This window comes from Antechinus flavipes, chromosome 4, assembly GCF_016432865.1.
Source record: "Antechinus flavipes isolate AdamAnt ecotype Samford, QLD, Australia chromosome 4, AdamAnt_v2, whole genome shotgun sequence".
Lineage (NCBI taxonomy): Eukaryota > Metazoa > Chordata > Mammalia > Dasyuromorphia > Dasyuridae > Antechinus > Antechinus flavipes.
The window spans coordinates 73,524,448-73,541,475 of record NC_067401.1 but is presented as its reverse complement, the minus strand read 5'-3'; the positions used below and the strand labels follow the sequence as shown (position 1 = coordinate 73,541,475).

General features: G+C 34.2%; 1 protein-coding gene across 1 annotated transcript in view; it reads right to left on the bottom strand.

The window, feature by feature from the left end:
* Positions 1-503: 503 nt before the first annotated feature.
* The window catches only part of GCLM (glutamate-cysteine ligase modifier subunit), a 29,563-nt gene continuing 13,038 nt past the window's right edge, over positions 504-17,028 (bottom strand). Inside the window, exons 4-7 of the mRNA XM_051993315.1 lie at positions 12,401-12,457; positions 11,173-11,375; positions 9,496-9,610; positions 504-3,716 (exon numbers count right to left, since the gene is read on the bottom strand). Coding sequence (XP_051849275.1) covers positions 3,547-3,716; positions 9,496-9,610; positions 11,173-11,375; positions 12,401-12,457 — 545 coding nt within the window. The 3' untranslated portion in view covers positions 504-3,546. The remainder of the gene's footprint in view (positions 3,717-9,495; positions 9,611-11,172; positions 11,376-12,400; positions 12,458-17,028) is intronic.

Below are 17,028 nucleotides of genomic sequence, written 5' to 3'. Positions count from 1 at the left end.
AATTTGTACTTGATTCTGGAGCCTGAAAAAGGAATAACATGGTCAAAGATGTGCTTTAGGGAAATCATTTTGGCAGATTTGCAGAGATGAACTAGAGTGGAGAAGATAATTGAGGGAAGGAGACCAATTCAGAGACTACTGAAATAGTCCAGGAATAGGAGCCTGGACTAGAGTAGAGAGAAGTGAATGGGAGAGACAGACAGACAGAAGAAAACACTGACAAAACTTGGCAGGTAAAAAAATCTGTGGGGTTCTGGGGAGTGAGGTGTGGAATGTGATTGATGCTTAGAATTGAAGTGATTGGAAGGATAATGGTGTCCTCAATTGAAAAAGGGAAATTTGGTGGTTGAAATGGGTCTGGGGAAAAGAAGATGAGATCTGTTTTGGGTATGTTGAGATTCAGGTGCTGACAGGACATCCAATTGGCAGTAGAAAGAATATTAATATTATGTTTTAGAGCCCATTTAGTTACCCCAACTGAAATGCAAGACAATTCAAACACATTCAATTCACACTTTTATTAATTAAATTCATGAGGCAAAATTTAAAACTATTATAAATATTGTAATGTTTTATTTTACCTTAATTTTATAGCACACTAAAGAAAATGCAGAACTATCTAACTTAAAGCATTTTCCCCCTTTTAAATAGATCTGTAATTCTGAAGAACTATAAAAATATCATGAAAGCCATGTTACATGTTGTTTTTTTTAAAAAAAATACCACTAGCAAGCTACCCTTCACCAACTTAACAAATCTGCCAATAAAAAAAAAGAAAGGTCTGATACATTATACGGTTAACTCTGAAAAAAATATGTAGTTGAAAATGAATATCTAGATGTTAACAAGAATACTTATCAGTCTATTAAAACTAGAATTTTAAATCACAATTAAATAGTTTAAAATGACTTTTAAATGTACATCTTGAATGGAAAAGAAATTACTTGATGGCGTCATTGGTCTGTCCACTGTTTACATCCCCCAAATATAGAATACACTTAATAGATGGGAATGTTAAAATAAAAAATTTGTTATCAATATACATAATTGAATCGTCTTTGTATGATCAGTACTTCTAGGAAAACAAAGTCCTTTTTATGGTAGTCATTAACAAGGAAATAGGAAAAAAAAGACAATCATGCAAATAGAGAAAAATATCGTGTTATATTTTACACTTAGTCATCCAAGTGACTTATTTTTAAAGTCTGAAATAGGAACTTCCAATTAAGATTTAACTTAATTTCTTTCAAAGAGTAATCTCTAAGTAGGTATTATATTGGAGGCTTATTGTAATGTAGTTTTCAGAATTAATGTTATGAGACTTTGGTCCTTCTGGAAACTAAAAATTCTTGGATGAGGTTCAAGACAGATCCATTTTACACATGATGCCACAATACTATACTAGTCATGTTATAATAACTCTTTGATATATTTTGAAAAATCAAATTTCCACCATTCCAGCCTCTTTAATAAAGTTTATTAGAAAAAGGTAGTACTGTTATTTCTGTCATTGAACATATGTCCCATAGAAATAATCTTCACATGTGATATTGATAACTTTTATAAAAACTCAAGTTTTTTTTTAGTGTTATAATTCTTAGTGTTGGAGCTTTGTCACTCTTAACAAATTCTAAATATATATGTATATATTTATTTATTTATTTTTAAAAATTGAAAGGTAATCACCTTGTAATATTTTTAGAAAAAAGAATTATGGAAACAAAGCAAAGATAACTATAAAGGCTTAAAAAATTCAATAAGCTACAGTGGATTTGTTAATCAGCAACAAAAGTCCATTTTAAAAAATTACACCCATGATTCTTCCCCGTCAGAGAATGGGTATATATTCTTTAGAAAATTCAAACAAAAGAAGGCAAGATGTATTTAGAGTTCAGCAGAAACATCACCAATGCAACTAAAAACAAAAAACCTAAAACCAACAATCTGTAGTTTTTACATACTCAAGGTTAAAAAAAATTAACGTCACATTTAACTTCTATAATTTGAGAATATTTCATTTTACAAGTTAAACAATTATTGTAAACTTTTTGTTTAAAAGACATATTAGATGGGAAAAATGTATCACATTTCTAAAACTACTGCTTAGCTTTTCAGAACACACAATATTAAAAGTTAATATAAAAATGCTATAAGGCTTTTTAAGCAAGCTCAAAGTCTAGATAATAATTACATCTCTAGGAATATAGTTAGATGGCTGATTTCAACAAGGCAATTCCTATTATCAAATAAGTTACCTACTAGTATAAAAAAATTCTTGGGATAGAAAGAATGTATATAATATTTTTAATGTTGGTATATTTATATCTAGATCTTTCTTAGCTAAACTAAGAAAGCTGAAACAAAATAAGTTCTGCAATTTCCTCTGGCTTCATGAGTAAGATACATTGGATGCAATCCAAAGAATATTTCACTAACACAAATTTTTAAATCATATTCAAATCATATTCAGGCCTACTGCCTATGACAACTAGTTCAGCTTAAGAATCAATGAATGGCAAATGAATAAAATGTAATTAGATGATTTTAAGAGTCCCTTCCACTATTAAAATACTATTATTTTATTTCTTGTTTTTGAACAGTTGGATTATACTTAAAGAATTACTAAGTACAACTTTGGCTCTGAATTAAGGGTATTTTAAAAATCCCATTTGTGGCTTTGTCACCTCTTCTAGGCTGTCTTTTACACTAACAGTGGAGTGGTGATCATTAATAGGCATTGGCACATAATATACTCAGCTGACTGAGAACAGCCTACTTTTCAGGATGGCTCAAGAGGTGTAAAGATTATCAGGAGCTGACTGATTGTTGTTTTCCAAAAAACTTAGTCATTTGTGTTAAAAAAAAATGCTACCAGTTTCTTTTCAGTTACATTGGTTTATTTTTATAAGAAACACAAATGAGAAGAAATATGGCACACAAACAAGGCTAAATCACTATAGCTTATTTATAAGGGTCATAGTGCCAAGGAGAAAATGTTAAATTTTCACCAAATATTGAAAAGGAAAAAAAAAAAATCTATAGTATAGCAGAGTCCAGCTACTCTATTTATTTTGAGATGAAATTTTAATTAGTGATATAAAAAAACTTCTCCAGTGTTTTAGTTTTTGAACTACACTTAAACCTCCTTGTGGCCTTAAGAATTAATGAATTTTTCTTGGTTAATAAAAAATCTATCTATATCTATTTTACCCTGATGCCTATGGCCAAAATATATCTAGCAACAATTTTCTTGATTTATATTAGTCATAAAAATAAAGACTATATTGTAAGTATTTTTTATAGACAATTTCTATTAGAAAACAATAGTTTAATGAAAACAATACAATGTTTCATATGTGAGTGAACTGGTCTAGAGACAGGAGCATACAGTACCTGAAAACATCCTGTGTCAAACCATGACTAGATTCTTTGCCTCACTGACCCAATTTAAAGTTTATAACTTTTGGTTTTTATATCTTAGGAATTTTTGATTTGAAAAAAATTACTTTTTTGCTGTGTAAAATCAGTAGGCTGTCCAATGAAAGATTAAGAATCTCTTCTTTTGGCCTGGATGATGTAGCCTTTTGATTTGATAATTCCTCTGCTTTTAACAATGACTGAATATCGAAGTACCCACAGGGGAACCCACTCATTTGCTCGGATGTCGGGGAGACTCTCCTGAAGAGCTTCTTGGAAACTTGCTTCAGAAAGCAATTCTAGGGAGAGAAATCATCACATGTGATCAATAATGATATTTAAGCCCTTCCATCAAAAACATACACAAGCAGCAAAGACTTAAAATCTAAAATAAAAGTGAGTCAAGTATAATGTCTATGATATTTATCAGAAACTTCTTATATAGAAATTCTTATGAAATACATATTATTGCTCTGGACTGAAAGATCAAGACACAACTATCAGAAATAGCAATTTAAATATGAAGTACCTAGTTCAGAAAGGAACATTTTATTAATCAATTAAGTGCACAGTAAGCACCTCAATCTGTATCAAACACCATTAACTCTTAGTAAAAGGTTCAGGTACTTTATTTATATAGGGCTTTCTACATTTTCATACTCATCATCACATTTAATCAACATGATAACCCTGAGGTAAAGAAGCTAAGGGAAATCCAATATTATGCCATCAGAGTGGAGGAGCCAAGATGCAAACCTGGCTTCTTCTCAGTGCATTGCTAATGTTACTATAGAATAACAGTGATTCCTCTGACTTTCCTACTCAATCACTGAAAAATCTTTGTAAAAAAGACTTATCCTAACTAAAGAGACTGGAAACTTGCAATCAAAGGCCATTGGGAAAAAACTTTATCTACTAGAGAAAAGAAAAAACATTGTAGTAAACCATCCATAGAAAAAAATTAATAATTCTGAGAGGGTTTGAATCATTTTGAAATACAGGAAAGAACCAGGGTGAAAGGATTCTACTTCCCCACCAGATAGGGCTATAATCTTATAGAAACAGATCACTACAGTAGAATGTGAAATAAAATGAAAATAGACATTATCTGTCCACATTTGCCCAGGATCCTCAAATTAAGAATTTCTTCATAGACCTGGGTTTTCTAAATAAATGTGGCAGGGGATATGGTGGCCCAACCTGAGACTGGACTGGATGCAATCATTCTTTCTGGCATAAGAAACCTTTGGCAAATTCACCCACTCTCATTCTTGTTTTCCCATCTATGAAATGGGTTTAATTCACCCATCTCCCAGGGATGTGGTGAAGATTATCATTCACAAATCTCTGAAAGTGATCTTAGAGATCTAGTTCAACTTCATATTTTTCAGATGAGGAAAATGAGACCCAGAGAGGACTTACTCAAGGTCATACAGACCTGGATTTGAATTCAGATCCTCTGATTTCAAAGCCAGCAAGCTTTCCACTAATTTAGGCTGACTCTCTAGATTTTGTAAGTTCTCAAGTGCTGTATAAATGTCAAATGCTATTGTTATTGCAAATAATTCACAGCCACATGATTAATTTAAAAATCATCTACTTGACTCAAGTTTACATTTTGCTTTTTGTATTTTCTTTTAAAGCAGAGAGGCCTTTCTAAAGTTGGGCTTTACTTATAATCATGAGCTTGTATTTTCCTGAACACATGACCAATTAATGACAAAAGCAATAAAAAATTCACTGTGGGTAATTAAGATTATTCTACAAGAATAAAGGCTCTTCCTTCCAGATCAAAATGATCTTTTTGGCCTCTTAATTTACCTTTCATATGGTTTACAACAACACTGTAAACCCTCTTTGAGATGTATCTCAAGATTCTAAAGACCATATTGTTTAGTAAGTTTATGAATTAACTATCTAGGGTCTCTTTCCCCAAAAGCTGTGATGTCATAAATATGGAAACTAAGCAAAATTATCTCAATCAAAGAGTTTATACTATTCATTAACCTAACTGCTTCGATGAAATTGAAACTATTACCACTCATATGAAAGAGTGTTCCAAATCATTATTGATCAGAGAAATGCAAATTAAAACAACTCTGAGATACCACTACACACCTGTCAGATTGGCTAAGATGACAGGAAAAAATAATGATGAATGTTGGAGGGGATGCGGGAAAACTGGGACACTAATGCATTGTTGGTGGAGTTGTGAACGAATCCAACCATTCTGGAGAGCAATCTGGAATTATGCCCAAAAAATTATCAAATTGTGCATACCCTTTGATCCAGCAGTGTTTCTATTGGGCTTATATCCCAAAGAAATACTAAAGAAGGGAAAGGGACCTGTATGTGTCAAAATGTTTGTAGCAGCCCTATTTGTAGTGGCTAGAAACTGGAAAATGAATGGATGCCCATCAATTGGAGAATGGCTGGGTAAATTGTGGTATATGAATGTTATGGAATATTATTGTTCTGTAAGAAATGACGGCAGGATGAATACAGAGAGGACTGGCGAGACTTACATGAACTGATGCTAAGTGAGATGAGCAGAACCAGGAGATCATTATGCACCTCGACAACGATATTGTATGAGGACATATTTTGATGGAAGTGGATTTCTTTGACAAAGAGACCTGAGTTTCAATTGATAAATGACGGACAGAAGCAGCTACACCCAAAGAAAGAACACTGGGAAACGAATGTGAACTATCTGCATTTTTGTTTTTCTTCCCGGGTTATTTATACCTTCTGAATCCAATTCTCCCTATGCAACAAGAGAACTGTTCGTTCTGCAAACATATATTGTATCTAGGATATACTGCAACATATCCAACATATAAAGGACTGCTTGCCATCTAGGGGAGGGGGTGGAGGGAGGGAGGGGAAAAAAATTGGAACAGAAACGAGTGCAAAGGATAATGTTGTAAAAAAAAAAAAAAATTACCCTGGCATGGATTTTGTCAATATAAAGTAATTATTAAATAAAAATTAAAAAATAAATAAATAAACATACCTGAATTCAAAAAAAAAAAAAAAAAACCTAACTGCTTCATTAACTCCTCAGGAATGACTAAAATAACTGACTTTGACATTCCTTTTAAGAGAAGAATTTCTCCACAATGGGTCAAAGTTTATTATGGTTTTTTTTTTAGCAGTACAACCAGAACTAACCTAGACAAAGTTCTCTAACTAAAAGTTTAGAATCAAAGCTATTAAGATAACATAGTGCCTGAATGGTAATGACAGACAACACATTTATTTATTCAGACACAAATTAAACATTTATGTGCAAAGCATTATTCTAGCATACTGAGGAAGATGAAAAGATAAATAAGGTACCCAAGAGAACATTGTATACAGCAACAAGAAGATTATGTGATGATCAACTGCAATAGACTTGGCTTTTTTCAGCAATGAGATGGTTCAAGGCAATTCCAATAGATTTGTGATGGGAAGTGCCATCCTCATCCAGAAAAAAACTATGGAGTCTGAATATGGACCAAAGTTTGGTATTTTCACCTTTTTTGTTGCTGTTTGCTTGGGTTTTTTTTCTTTTTCTTGTATCCCCCTGCCCTTTTGATCTGACTTTTTGTGTGCAACATAAAAAACAAAGAAATAATTAACTAAATAGGATTGCTGACTATCTGGGGATGAGGGGAGAAGTAGAAGAAAGGGAGAAAAGTTTGGAACACAAAGATTTGCAAAGGTGAATGCTGAAGACTGTCTTTGCATGTATTTGGAAAAATAAAAAGCTATTATAAAAAATAAAATTTTCTTTGTTGTGATTAAAAGATAAATGAGGTACCACATAAAACAATCAACAATCTTTCCATATTTTTGTTTACATACTTTTGTACATATTAAATTCCTCTACATATATACATACACACACAAATGCCTACTCAAAAGAGTGACAGAGATTCATCTAGGTATTTATTTTACCATAATAATGGAGTAGTAATTTAATCTAAATGTCAGAGAAAAATGTCACAGGGAAGCAAGGTACCAGCAAAAGTAATGTTTGTTCCTATTTGTATTGTATTGAAAGATCAACTTATTAAGTCTGTTAAAACCTCTATAAAAATAACTCTCTAATAAACTGCCTTTGGTTCCTTTAGAATTAAGTTTCCAATTTAGAGAAATAAGTATTAATATTTCTACACTAGCTATTCTTTTCTTTTCTGGCTCATTTTATAGATGAAGAAACTGAGACAAATAAGATTAAGTGACATGTCAAATATAGGTATCTGAGGTAGATGTGAACTTAGGTCTTCCTAACTCCAGGCCTAAGTACTCTATCCACTGTACCATATTACCTGCTCAATCTGTCTATCCTTGTTTTGTATAAAAGTAGATTCAATAGAAATAAATAGGTCTGTACCTGTTTTGTGTTTATTTATACTGATTCTACTTATATAATATTATATGTGTGTGTGTGTGTGTGTGTGTATCTTCAGATAGAGCTCTCTTCCTAAAAGTAGATACTTTGATATTTGTACTCCCTATTCAAGTAAATATTAATTAATCTCAATGTTTAATAAATACTATCTAATCTTAATTAATAAATATAATTTAACCTTAACAATTAAATTATAATGTAATAATATAATTTAATTATCCATAGTATATTTAAAATTGATGAAATTAAATCCAATCATCACTCTCTTATACAGGAAGCTTGGGCTAACCTTTTTTGTTACACGTATAATCATTTAAAACATATTTTCATATTAGTTATATTGTGAAAGAGAAATCCATAACAAAAGAGAAAAACTATAAGAAAGAAAAAGCAAATAAACAACAAAGATGAAAATAAAATGCTTTGATCTGTTTTCAGTCATCATAGCTCTTTCCCTGAATGGGGATAGCATTTTCCATTTATGTTAACTTGTAAACACTAATAGAACATTTATTCCCTTTCCCCACTTCCTTAACAACAGTCTCTTTGAGTACAAAGGAGATTTTTCTTAATTTGACTAATAGTTGGTATCATCAATGGTTTCACCAGGGTGGGCATATGTTCTGTAATTGCAGTTGGCAGCCCCTCTTCTCTATATTTTTTGCCCTCATTGCTCCATAAATCCTCATTTCTCTTACATGACAGACCCATCTTCTCCTTTCTTGTATAAAAGGTATTATATCCTTTTATATCACTTTTCAATATAGTTCTTCTGTGGTAACATGCTAACAAAACTCCTTATGCTATACTATGCTCTTTTAGTACTTGTATTTGTCATGAAGACTTTAGATCCTTGGAGTTTTAAGCATTTCCACAAAGTTTTCTTGTTGAATGAATGAAATGAAAGGGAAAAAAAAAATTTACTAATGCATAACATGTGCCACTTAGGGTATTCTACATTTGGGGATACGAACACTGTCCCTCAAGGGTACACATAAAAGAATAACATTGATATACAACTATGAGAATATTCCAGGCTTTAGCTTCTTGTAACAAACATGTGAAAGCTATGCTATATGCTCTCATTCTAACTGCTAATCATGTTAATTTGCTTCATGTTGCTAACATTTTTAAAAAGGTAGATTATCTTCCCTCATTATCAGAATACTTTGATTGAAATGATATTTCAGATCAATAACTACAAAAATCTAATAATTCCGAGCCGAGAAGAGCGTGCAGTTACACATTACTCAAAATGATAGGTCATAAGTATTAAGTTTTCAATTACTTAGTGATTAAATTGCAAGTACTTTTCCCAGATTACTCAGATATCCTGATACTTTCTTTAATAAGGTGGCATCCTGATTCTCTGAAAATAATGTTGCATTATTATTTAGGATATCTTAGGAGGGAAAAATTCAACTGTTCCAATTTTTGCATATATCAACAGATCAGACTTTTAGACTCTGCTCTACTTCTTTTCTTTTTGCTTATCCAGAAAGAAATGGGAGACTTTCTGAGAATAAAATTCAAAGGAATTTTGAATTCACTCAGATAATCATTTCAGATCCCAGAGTTTCATATCTATCATAGCACATGGTTAAAACCTAATAGGCTTTTTTGTATAGCTAAGAGATATTTTTGCCTATCTTTATAAATGGAAATATCAGGCTCACCTTTGGGATCATTATGCGTTAATAGCTGGATGTCAAATTCCTTAGCAAATGCTGTTAAATCAGGTGGCATCACACAGCAGGAGGCAAGATTAACTTGGTTACTATTTGGCTTTACCTGTAAGTGAAAAGAATTTTCATTTAACTAAGATTTTCAAGATCAATCTTGAATTCTTAGAAACGTATAAGTTCCTGCTTTCAAATAAAAAACACTTTTCTAAGCACAGTTCCAATCAAGCTTTATTCAGAACCTAGTTCAAGGACACATGCATGGGTCACTACTACACATAAGAAAAGTATATACATTACAAGGAAATCAAAACTCAATTGACAGGCACATTCAGTTTTTAAGGGTCTTTTAAAGTATTAAGTTTTATAAGCAAAGAACAGTATTGTTACAGACTTTTATCATGAAATTCAGAGGTCGCCATCGCCATCTATGATTCTTACTGTAGCAGAATGTCACAGTAGCAAAAGAAGGAAGGAGGAACAATGATCAGATTTTTCCAAAATTACTTAAAAATTTCACAAAAATTTACAGGGAAAAAAAAATTTACAAGTGATGCTGCAGAAAAATAAAAGGAATGACACTAATGTATTTTTCTACTGCTATAGTTACAACAAAGTACTTCTTCCACTTTGGGAGCTACTAAAGAAATCATTTCAATACCAAGTTTTCAAATGATGAAATTATCAATATATTCATTAGCCTATGACAACGATACTAAGTTAGGATAAATGACTAAGATAAGAAAAATGTTAAATATCTAATGCTAAAAATGCCTACTATAAGACTCACTTAACAGAATGCTGCATTTGCTTTAAAATACACAATATTCTGGTCTTAAAGACTAATTAGCAAAGGAAGGGGGAAGATTTTAGGGAAGGAAGAGGATCAAATCCATAGAATCATAAGATCCATAATCTCACCCATCCAGTGAGAGCTGGAAGGCACTGAAAGATCATCCAATCCAGTCTCTTTATTTCACCCTGGGGGCACTGATACCTAGCAAAAGAAGTGGCTTTCCAAAGTCACCCAGGCAGGAAGCAACAAAGCCACTATTTGAACCGAGGTCCCCTGCCTCTCAACTCACTCTCTCCACTGCACCACATGCACTATTTTGGTGATGGACACTTCCAGTGCCTGGGGCTCTCTGAGTCACAATAAGATTAAAATTCTTGAAAGAGGAAAGGACAGAAGTGAATAAGGGAGTAAAAATAGATGTGGGAGATAAAAACAAAGCCTCCCTCTCCAACTCACATGTGCAATAAAAGGATAATTCTATTAAGTAAGAATTTCAATAAATAATGCTATCAACAAAATTTTATTAAGGATATTCTGGCAGATCAGTCTAATGTAACCAATACATAAAGGACACAATGTTTTGATCAGATAAGTAGCAAAGAACCAATATCTTCTCATCTCTCTATGAATGTTTCAATGTACATTTAAAAATATTTTAATTTATTCAACTGAGGTTAATAATAACATAATAATCCCTAATATTAATCAGAGATATGAAGTTACTTTATTAAATTTCCCTTTTATATCTTAAAACTTTTACACTCAGAAAAACCTATAGATACTGAGTTCTATACTATGGGTTAAGACAAAGACCTTAAAATCCTGTTTCCTCCTTGAGGCATTTACAATTTTTTTTAACAGTCTTAGTCTTTTACCTGTGCCCATTGGTATAGCTGCTCCAACTGGGCTTTGTCCAGGTCAGAGGTCCCTATGGCCACGACCTTTTTGTTCTGAACCAAGTTCTCTAGTTCTTCCCAATAAGGCTGTAGATGCTCCAAGGCAAGATTAACTCCATCTTCAACAGGGGGTGAAGCAATGATCACAGAATCCAGCTGAGCAATTCCCAGAGCAGAGCATGCTGACAGGAGAGCAGACAGAGCAGAATATTCAGACAGTTCTGGACCACACATCTGAAAGATGCATTTCCAATACTCTTGAAGCAGCTCCCAGGATCCTGTCCATATTCCAGGCCAGCTTCTGATCCAATTGTCTGTCTCTCCCCACACCCCTTCTTTTAATTTATCTCCTGTCTTGTTTTGTCTAGCAGACAAGTGACTATTACTTCCTCCCTGTACTTCCAGAGCACACAGTCTTATGTGAGGCCTCTAACTGTGGACAGTGTGGCCCCTTTCTTCTGCGTCTGAGACTCCTGCTGGGAAGTCTCCATTTCTTCACTGCTCTTGCTGTAAAGGTAGAAAGAAAAAAAAAATCTACCTACACCATGCTACCTCAAGTATATGCCTCTAAAGTTTCCTGGTTAATATTTTTAGATCCTTCCTTATCTAAAAATAAGACTCTGGTAAATGAATTTGCATTCTTCTACATTTATAGAAACAAGTAATTGACTTTCATAAAGCATAAGCATTTATCAGTATCAGCATGTTTTTAAACATGACTGCTCATTTTAAAGATGGAAAGTTATAAACTGTTTATTTCAGTTGTCAACAACAATACTTTTCCATTAGTAACAGGAAAAAAATTTATAACATTATCCACCTAATATCAGAGTGACTACAGAGCTGCAAGGGGACGTTGTGGAAAACATTAGACAGGGTAAACTATAATTTTGTGCTATTTTTCAGATAGCAATAAAATTAATAAAACACCACTAAAAATGATAACCTGGGTTCTACCACATTCAACAGTGTACTTAGTTGTAAGGCAAAGACTACGTTTAATGTACTAAAATAATTACCTATTATCAACCTTATATATTAAAATGAATCATACTTCCTGCATCTGAAATTTAAAGGAGTCTTTAAAACAGAAAATGATTTCTCACAAGTTTAGTCTATTTTTTCTGATGTCAACTAGTGGCAATTTATAAGACTATATTAATATAAATTCCAATATTAAGGAAAAAGCAGTTCAGTTCTTGCTTACCCATTTCAACTGCACTTCTCATTGATGAAGAGTTTGATCCTACAATAAACAGTTTTGCTAGGCACCAAATAAAAACAAAACAAGTTAGTTAAGTATTCACTTTTCAATGCTAAATAAAAAATATATATATATACAATATGTTTCAAAGTATTCAAAATTCTTCTGTCCTCACTTTTATCTGTTGAATTTATCTCTCTATACTATACAAAGTTTATGTCTATAACAATTCCTTAATGATATGCCATAGTAGCAGAAATGTACTCATCAAAAAAAAGTTTATATTACATTCATATTAGTTGGAACAAGACAGATTAAGCAAATTAATTCAGATCACGAAACTCAAAGAGTTTACTTGACAAGAGTAGGAGATCAACAGTTTCTATCAGTATGAATCTTTCTCATCAAACAAAATCTCAAGAAAATGTTTCCCCTCCTTCTAAGGGAAGAACAGAAGAAAGAGAACCTGGCAGTCTGCCAAAGTGTTAATGTCCCCTTAGGCAAGAATGTGAATTGTTCCTGACCTAAAGTCACCATTAGTGCCTTAAGCCAGCCCAGGGCAAAGAACTTGTTCACTCTTTGGGAAGGTCAGACAACTGGGTTTTCTTTCGTACTGGCCAAAAGAGGCTTTATTTACTGAAATATATGCAACTTTATTGACCACAAAATATCAATATGCCATGGAGATTAATACTTTCTGGCCTCAAAAATAAATGCATTAACTTTTTTTAAAAAATAAAATGTTCCTTGTGTTTATTTATTTACTTATTTTTGGTATGCAGCTAAAGAGGCTGCCTATCTTGCCTGTCCTATGATTCCAGTTCTGACCTTTAATGATGCATTCTCAGGAGTGAATACCCACAACCCCTCTAGGGAAGAAAATAGGAGGGGCAGCACCAATGCTGGACTGGCACCCGTTAAATAAGGACAAAACATTCTCAAGCCTGTATAAACTTGATTATCTTGCACTCAGTATATTATTTCTATTTCAATATGTAGAAAAGTATTTCGAAATTGACTTTCAGTTTAGCTAAAAACAGGAAAGTCTGCTTATATGTTAGCCGAGGAAGAACCTATATTATTTGGAATTTAAGATTAAATTAGTAGTAATAAAGAAAAAAATAAATGCTTTGGAGGCAATGGTTTTTATTTTATGTAAAATGGCCACTATTTTCAACCTACAAGATCCATGTCTTCTAATAACTCAATAATATGCTCTACTATAAGTAAATCTGATATGCCAAAATGTAAATTTATTCAAATGATCCATTGAGAAAAGATTAAAATAAGGAAAGAAAGGCAAGGGCTATCTATCCACCTTGCTATTAGGTTTTATCCATTCCATTCTCCTTTGGGAACTTGTTACATCCAGGTTCGTGTTCTGCTAGCATCCTCAAATCTCTTCCTTTCTATTAGTTCCTTACTATTTATCTTTAATCAGGTATAGGCCTTTCTAAATCTGAAAAGGCATTCACTTAATCCAAGTGTCCCTTCAAGTTACCATCCTAAAAGGAGGTTCTATCTAGACTGGAACCAATTCTTTCAAAAAATGGTTGATGCAATGTTCTCATATTTAAATTTTTTCATATTTTTAGCTCATCTCCCCTAACTAGATTGTAAAGTCTTTGATGTGGCAGAGCTTATGTATACTCTTAATGTGCCTAACAACACTATGTACAAATTAGACATCTATCATTTGATTTAAAAATTAAATGAATGAGGATATACTACAAGATTATTTTAAATAATGACTAACTCTTCCATATTTGAAATACTCATTTTATTATAATTCAATTCATACGACTTTCCAAAAACATTACTACATGCTCAGACCTCTTCTCATGACCCTATCAGAATCTTTTCCCTTTTCTGGACTGCTACCTGGAAGAGTTAAGAGGAAATGAACATGATCAGCATCTAAGAGTCAAGCACAAGGACCAATAATTAGAATTTACTAACATAGGCCTGCTCAGGCTGGATCCGGGAATTCTTACATTTTATTTACCTGGGAGCTTCACTTCTTGGCTGAGCTTTCATAAGGATAACCAATGCTGGCTCCAACTTACTTGTCCAGCCTGGTCACCTGACTTCCCTGAAAACATTATATCTGTTTCAATGAAACCCAATGTTTAATCTCATTTCCGATTCTCTCTGACATCTGCATATCCTATCTATCACTAATCCTAACTCTCTTCCAAGGCCCAGTTTAGGGGCTACAAAATTTTCCTTGAGCTTCTGTCTCTCATTTCCCAAAGCTGGTGCTGACCTCTGTCCTATGCTCACTTGTTCAGTTGCATCATGTTGGGTTATGTTGGAGATTCAACCATCCAGCTAGACTGGAAGTTCCCTAAGGAATTGTCACTTCCCATCTTTGTATCCCCAGAATGTAGCACACTGCATACAGTAGGTACTAATAAGTGTTCATCTGAAGCTATAAGCATGTGCAAAAAGGATACTCACTGAAATACAATCCTTCATAATAAAGCTACAACAATGCTGTAATGAGAATGTCTATGGGGGAGGAATTTTCAACCAACACTCCGTTCCCAAAGCACCAGCAGCCTTAATGCTTTTCTTGCCTTGCTGCTGTAGCTTCTTGGAAGCAAGAAGGGACTTTTGCAGCAGATGCTTCCATTTTAACAGTGAAAAGCAGAAAAATGAAAAGAGAAGAACCTATATTAAGTAGAAGTCTATTCACCCTCCATGTAATTGCCAGAGGAACATTCCTAACCCATAGATCTCCTTTGGCACTCCACAGCTGATGAGTAAAATTCCAGAGACCTCTCCTTGCATCTGAAAACCCTCCACAACCTGGCAGTTCAACTTCCTTTTAAATCTGATTCTGGGATCTCATTGGTATGAAGAACTCCCAAGGAAGAAAACTCCCTCTACCAACGTTGCACCTGCTCTCCTTTGAGAACTGAGAAGGTAAGAGTTTTGGTTCAGGACTGGAGAGCTAGGATGGGTCAGGGGTGGATTCGAACCTAGGTTTTCCTGGCTTTGAGGACGTTCTCTCCACTATGCCATTCTGTCACTGTCAGGGCAGAGGAACAAAAGTTCTGTTTGTAAAAAAAAAAAAAAAAATGCAGCTGCAATCAAGAGAAGCTTCCTTATCTATGTGTTCCCTTCATCAATGGGTTCAGAGAGCAAGGAAGCATTGCTGTAAAAGTCTTCCCTCCTCCCACTTATCCTCCACCTAACTGCTTCTTTAAGGCCAGATCTGATCAAGCTACTCTCCTACTCAATCCCTTCTGTGACCACCAGGATGAACTAATAGCCTCTTCTACTTGGCTTTTAAAAACCTTCACAGAGTGGCTCAAAGCCATCTTTGCAGCGTTAGCCTAACTATTAGTCTCCTGTTCATCTCCTGGGGTCCATTCAAACGGGGCTGCTCCCTGTTTGTCAGATACCATCCTCTATCTCCTCTGTGCCTTTGTCCAGATCATCTTCAATGCTCAGGATGAGCTGCTCCTTCATCCCCAGCCCCTCAGAGAATCATCTAAGACAAACTTCAAGTACCCAGCACCCTCCTCCGGCTCCCAGATCACCCTGCATTTATTCTGTGTATACAGATAACTACAATACAATACAAAAATATAATACAATATAAATACAACAGCCCTTTGACACCAGAGAGTGGTTCATTTCAGGGCTTTGCATTTCCAGCTTCTGGGCCTGAGGGCACAGATTAGGCATTCAAAAAATGGTTGTGTTATGCCATAGTCTCCTACTGTCCTGCCTCAGTTTCCCTAATTGTCCTGCCTCAGTTTCCTTGAACTGTTCTGCCTCAATCCCCTGGTTGCAATTTCCCTTTTCTGCTCATTTATCAGTTCTACTGAGATAATTAGGGCTGTGAGATCTGGCATTCCAGAAGATAAAACTCCAGATGTCCTATCTCAGATACCTAATTGGTATCTCTAAGTCCCAGATTTCCTGGTTCTAGTTGGACACCCCTTAAGTCCTCCCAATTTGTGTGAATTTATGGTCCTACCCCCAACTTGTCAGAAGTGGATTGATAGTGTCTTCTTGGAGATTCCTGTTCATCAGAGTGAACCTGCCCACCCCCTGCCTTTGTCTATCTACTGGAGCTTAGAGCCTTATATAGAAAACTCACATTTGCTGCTGGATGCTTTGGCCATCAGCCCTGGGGGCAACATGCCTCCAGCACAATCTCTCCCTCTCAAGTAAAATATTAAAAACTCTCTAATCTCTATCTTGCCTCAGTTTCTCCAGCATTTGCATAATTTTAATTCATGAATTAAAGGACAGTTTACCTGTTCAAATTGTAAGTAGATGGGTAAAAGACAAAGATAGAAGAGTAGGTTCCTAACAAACCAAATAAAAAGTATATATAAAGCATATGTTACTAGGTGTATTTAAATTTACCTGTTAAGTCACTTCACTTCTCTGTACCTCAGTTTCCTCAAACGAGGAGGTTGTACTCAATAGCCTCCAAGATCTCCAATTCCAAATCAATGTGCATAAAACCCCATCCCCAAATCCTGAATGGAATTCTTATTCCCTGATAGTATCCCAACAAAGACAGGAAGGGCAAATACATCTCCTCTAAAAAGGGAACAATGACATTTCTATTTTACCCTTTTACTTCTTCTGCTCCAACTCCTGCTTAT